Source organism: Micropterus salmoides, unplaced genomic scaffold (assembly GCF_014851395.1).
Source record: "Micropterus salmoides isolate LMB-PRFRI ecotype aquatic unplaced genomic scaffold, ASM1485139v1 Ms_hic_scaffold_15, whole genome shotgun sequence".
Taxonomy (NCBI): domain Eukaryota; kingdom Metazoa; phylum Chordata; class Actinopteri; order Centrarchiformes; family Centrarchidae; genus Micropterus; species Micropterus salmoides.
The window spans coordinates 4,195,326-4,201,325 of NW_024040596.1; the positions used below are offsets into that span (position 1 = coordinate 4,195,326).

The 6,000-nt window shown below is 38.3% G+C and overlaps 1 protein-coding gene across 2 annotated transcripts in view; it reads left to right on the forward strand.

Moving 5' to 3' along the window:
- The window catches only part of calcrla (calcitonin receptor-like a), a 35,265-nt gene extending 30,310 nt beyond the window's left edge, over positions 1-4,955 (forward strand). For both annotated transcript variants that reach the window (XM_038720075.1, XM_038720076.1), the window contains exon 13: positions 251-4,955. In XM_038720075.1, coding sequence (XP_038576003.1) covers positions 251-472 — 222 coding nt within the window. In that variant the 3' untranslated portion in view covers positions 473-4,955. The remainder of the gene's footprint in view (positions 1-250) is intronic.
- Positions 4,956-6,000: the final 1,045 nt, after the last annotated feature.

Here is a 6,000-nt window from a genome sequence, read left to right on the forward strand (position 1 = left end):
CAATCATGATAGCATTTCCTCACCTCATGTCTTTATTGTCTTTTACTTTAAATCTTTCTTTCTCTCTTTCTCTATGTGTGTCTGTGCGTGTGGACGAGGGTGGGGGTGGCATTATTGTCATTGTCTTTGTTTTCATAGTGTGAAGCACTTTGTGTTACATGGCTTTTGTATGAAAAGTGCTATACAAATAAAGATTAACTGACTGATTGATTGAAATGATTCATATGTGAAATGTGGTTTCTGTGGTTAGGTCCAAGCAGTTCTGAGGAGGCACTGGAACCAGTATCATATCCAGTTTGGCAGCAGTGTAGGAAACCACTCCGATGCCCTGCGTTCAGCCTCCTACACAGCTTCCTCCATCACTGAGGTACAAGGCTGCTACAGCATCGACGGCCACACAGAACACATGAACGGCAAGGGCTACCTCGACGCCGACGCCTCTATCTTAAAGTCAGACAGCCCCTTCGCCTGACGACAGCACTCTTCCCAAGCCCTTTCTCCCCCTTCCCCTCTTTAACAACTGCAGCATGTTCGGAGCTCCATGGCAACCAGGGAGAACAACAACTCACATATTCCTATAGATACAATGTCAGAAGCAATGCGTGAGGAAAAAGATTTTCTACCCAGGCTCTCGCCCACCTGAAGAAGCGGTCACCTCTCTTTCACACCGACACAGGCCCCTTTAACAGGACTGTATGGTGAACTCGAAACAGCTGTGCTTTCTCTACAGATTTCAACTGAACTGCTTCACTTGGACTAAGATGCATTCTGAGAATCACAATGTTGTTGCGATCTTTCTGCCTGACCACAAAATGGTTTTGAAATGGATGAGTATTAACTGCTTGACTGTCCTTCTGGGATCATGTTGTGCACAAACAGCCTTTGGTTACACTGTAAATTCTTTTGACATGGTTAGTGCCAAACCAAGAAGTCTTTGCCTCATTTCTTTTTTATTTTCAGTACAAAATCAGAACGACAGAAGGACATCTAACAGGTGCGTAATAATATATTAAAGCTATATTATATCTTTCACATGTTAAACTTAATTTATCTGAACATATTCTTGTTCATTAAATGAAAATTAAATAAATACCATACAGTATTTATTAACGTCGACATTCTACTTTTTTTTTTCTTCAAAAATAGTCAATTAAATACCAATATGACTTGTTGCCAGCTTCATATAAACCTTCAATCTTGTTTGTTTCAGTGTTTGTTTCCATGTGTGTAGTTAATGCAGATGATTTACAGAATCGTACCGTTAGCTTGCAGGCTTCATTTTTAGAGATTTCATCATGCTAATGTTTGAGCGTGTTTAAGTGATCCTTACTGACATGTGCATCTTTTGTATTATCACCAAGAAGCCATCATGAAATCACGTGTACTTGGGTATCTAGTCATTACACTCGAATGTAACAGTGAAATCTGAAGACCTGGCTCTGAACATATATGCATCACATTCCCATTCACTGTTGTCTTTAGCCTTACTCTTTTCAAATTACATAGATATAACCAGTATATAAGCATTACCGGGTGTTCAGACCGAAAACAGCACTGTGTTAAAACTGCAGGGGGCTGCGTTGGTGTAGGAAACAAGTAAGAAAATCAAATACAATCCAGGAACGGCAGTTGGAGTGAAACATCCGTGACTCTTAAAGGTCCATAAAGTCCATTTTTATGCAATACTCACACACCTTTGAAAGAGTTTTGTAATAAAAAGGCCAATACTTGAGAAGGTACCCATCTTATTAGGTTAACTCACACAGCTGATGCTTCATTAGCTTCGGCTGGTGCAATTTCAGTGGCCAACAACTCTCCCGGCGTGCATGCGAGTACTGTATTAAGATAGACTTGACACAATCCGAACATATCCTTCAAGACTGATCAAACACAAAACACCAGGGAATTATAATACTGAGGAAAAAAAAGTTATGCTCTGTCTCAATGATTGTGAGGTGAACAGTAGGCGATGTGAAAAAGGAAAGTTAAAACTTTCTGCGGAGCCCGCTGCGACACAGCTAATGTCAGTCTGAACACAGCCTTATTCAACAAGTACATGTGATGATATCATCACATCTCAGATGAAGAAACTGCAAAAAATAACCATTCTTTGTAAAGCATTTAGCTAAAGCAGACTGTATCTAAAGGTGGTCATTGCACTTATTTACAGTTATGCTGTCATTTCATTCACCCAAACCCAAAACCTTTATTTACTTTTCCTTCATTTTAGAACATTTCTTAACACATTGTCCACAATGCTGGGAACATAAGTCACTATCGGCTGATGTAAATATTTTTATAACTCGTGCGAATGTGTGTGTGTGTGTGTGTGTGTGTGTGTGCGTGCGCGTGCATGATTTATATATACAGTATTTATGAGTGCATTATACTCAGAAGCATTCAACCATGAAGCAACCGTCTTATGTGACAGTGTGTGGGACGCTGATAATGAAGTTGTTTGTTCTACTGTGTATCAAAAAGGGAGGGGTGGGAAAGCTACTGTATCTGTCTGCCCATATTATTTGCCATCAGCCTTCTGTCACCTTTTTATTTTGTCTGTATTTGAAAGTGAAGAAAGAATAGTACCTCTTCATTCTGTGTAAGTTATCCATGCCTTAGTATCAGGACAGACATACATATATTCACTGAAAGAAATAAGTCTTTATAAAGGACATGTTATCTTTACTATTTCAATTTTATTATATAATGCAGAGTACTGAAAACCAAAGTGTCACAATTTCCATGTTTATTTAATATTTTTCTGTCTGTTCCTTTGGATACAGTAATTCTCTGAGTATGAGGCGGATAACCACATTTTTTAATCTTTCACGTGCAGTCCAAAATTACCACCTTCCAAGTAACTTTTAGCTTTACCTTAACTTTTCTCATCAGTCTTTAACACAACTAAGGTTAATTAAAGCACTTGATTATACACACAGGGAACAGTGACATATTTTAAAGAAACCTAAAAAGTATTGTTAGCTGCCAATGTTTGAGCTAAATGGTTCTTTTCAGATACAGGAATATATTCACAGTATTTCTAAGCAACAGGTATCATGTAAAATCCGGCTGGTGTGTCACGCATACAGTTTGTACTTTTTTTTATGTCAAATCTGCAGGATAGTTTCTTTTTAATCATAAACTATACGGTCTACATTTATGTCTGTGACAGTACTGCTTTTCATTTACTCTGTAGTGATGCATCATAAGCATTTATGAAGCTAGAGTAATTTCATCACAACCGTGGAAAAGCCAGAGACTTTTGGCAAGTGTAGTAACTCTTATGTACCATTTAAGTTGTGTATTTATGTGTGAAATGTTTTTATATGACTCTCCAAAGGGTTCGTGTTGTCCTCAGTGGCACTTTGGTGACATGTTGTAAATGATGACAAATGCGTTAAGGACAATGTCTGTAGTTTTTGTTCATACTGTGCTGTATTTAACTTTGCTAGTCTTGACACATTGACTCCACACTGCTGTTTGAATGTAACTGGTTGTGTTTTATTCTGTGGATGTGAAAAACACACACACATATACATACACACACACATATATATATATATATATACACACACACAATGTTTCTTTTAAATTATTTTACTGAATTAGACAATGTTGCTGTCTTTGTGTATCTGCAAACTAATACAGTATAGCACAGCACCAGCCGTCAATTCTATTTACTATTTGCACAATATTGCTGCGCACACACTGTCACACATGTTTTCCCTTTGGATTTTGTGTGAAGTTTGGCCCAGCCCAAGGATTGTTAATTGCCAGTGGTCCATGTTTACTGCATACACTCGATGTGCACAACTGTTTTTTATATCGCAGTACTACACCTAAAGTAAATGTGCCAGTAAATAAGAAGCACAACTCATAATTTCACTCCATTATATGTGCATGTAGTTTTCTGACCAGGTTATTAAAGGTCCTGTCCTCAATCTTCAACCACACAAGCAAATCCACATAGCAGAATTTTTTAAAACATTACTGTGGTGTTTAATATCCTTCATGTTTGTCTCACTGACTGTATAAAAATGTGGCTTAAGTGTCAAAGTCAAGTCTGCCAAAAGGGTCCCCACAGTAACTGTCACAAGGAACAGACAGGCTTTTAGTTTTAGGTCATTCAGGTCCTCTATCCCTTTTTTAGTGAGTAGTTTTAGAAAAGTCTATTAAAACTATGTGATAACACCTGATTAATACAAATGATCCAATCCCACTTGTGAGCAATACATTTACAGAGAGACTGTGAGGAGAAATGTTCAGTACAGCAGCCCATTTCAAATGTATAGACAGAAAAAGTATATATATCAAAAAGGACTGCCCTCATCTGAAAGAAAGCAGTTTGCAGATACGTTGCATATTAAAAGCTGAAATAGAAGATGGTGTGAAATATTTGTTTAATAGTACTGTGTCCCTCATGCGCATTTATTTTTTCCTATTAGGTCTCATCTTGACCTCTCGGGCAGTTAAAACAAATGAAACACATTATTGGCCAAACGATGGTTGGGTGATAATTCAATATCATCTTTTATTGTGTCACTGTATATTTGTATCTCATAATGTATGAAGAAAGTTACACTAGATTAATACCCTGCACAGCATGAACAGAACAGTGTGTTCTAGTAAAACACGCAAAAAAGGTTGACTCTTGATCGTGCATTTTAACATCCTCCATGTGATTTCTGAATACTTTTCTAAATATTTCAACATCTTTTATGAAATACATGATGATCTTCACAATTTTGTCTACGGCAGCCTCCCTTAACCTTGACACAGAGTAACCTTCTCGCTCTTGTAAGCTCTGTCACACCTCACTTCTTCGGACGGTAGGCCTACATCAATTTGGAATTTGGAAATAATATTCAAAGGCAAGACAGTGCAAGGCTTAATGTGTAAAATACATTAATAATACTGCTACTGATAATACATTATTAATAAAGATTTCAAATGAGTGTGGTCCTGGAATATTTAGTGGTGAGATATTTATGAAATTCAATCAATGCAGGACTGCTTGATTATGCACCAGTGGCATATTCTGTCACTGCACGGATTACCAACCATCCCCAAGCTACAGAAACTCTGCAATTGTAAACATTCACAGAAAGATTTTAACAATGTGTTGTGTGTGTTCTCTTTTTTTCCCCCCCAGTGTCTGCTTTAAAACAAATGAGTCCACCAGCGCGGGTGCAGCAGAGCACCTATTTAATGTTGAGTCCTCACTCCACAAGAATTTGCTGTGGGCATTTCACAAACTGCTCTCAGATGAGTTCAAAAGTTCATTCACGATTCTCCAACTGTAGACTGCAAAACAACAAAAGGCTAATAACACGTTTCCAGCGCCAGCCCCCTCTGTATCCCATTCTGTCCAATTATATCTCCCTGTACCACTAATTTACTACCGCTCCACTGGCTCCAAGCAGCCTGAGCTGACATACGGAATTTCATATGACCCTTATCTAGCTTTTCAGCATGTGGCAGCTTAGATCAAAGGCACAGCGTGTCACTTTAGCGAAAGGGTAAGATTTTCAGTCGGTGATGAAAACGTATATAGCACACATTTCCTGTAGTTCTATTTGAACAGACATTTCATGTATTTTTCTCTGCTCCTGGTGGCTAGTCTCCCTTTTACGTGACCTGAATAAGTAAGGCTGCACACCACTGGCTGGTAACTAGCAAAGGGAGAGGCTGCTTTAGGGTGCTGTCGCCTGCACTTAGCCTCAAAAGCAGTGATACGTTTGTACACTGCACAAAGCGCAACATGGGGGCTATTACGTTGTTGTCTCATTTATACGTTTTGACTAGAGAGAGATACTATTTTTTTCTCCATGCAGAGGTATAAATATATTCTAGATGGGATTAGGGCGCCTGAAATGAATGGCAATAAATATACCAACTTTTTCTAGTTAAACAACAGTCATTCTGCAATTTTATTGAGCACCTTTAAAAGTGAGTGTGCACCCTTATCCAAACACTGCTGTTCCTTACGTACTACTTTCT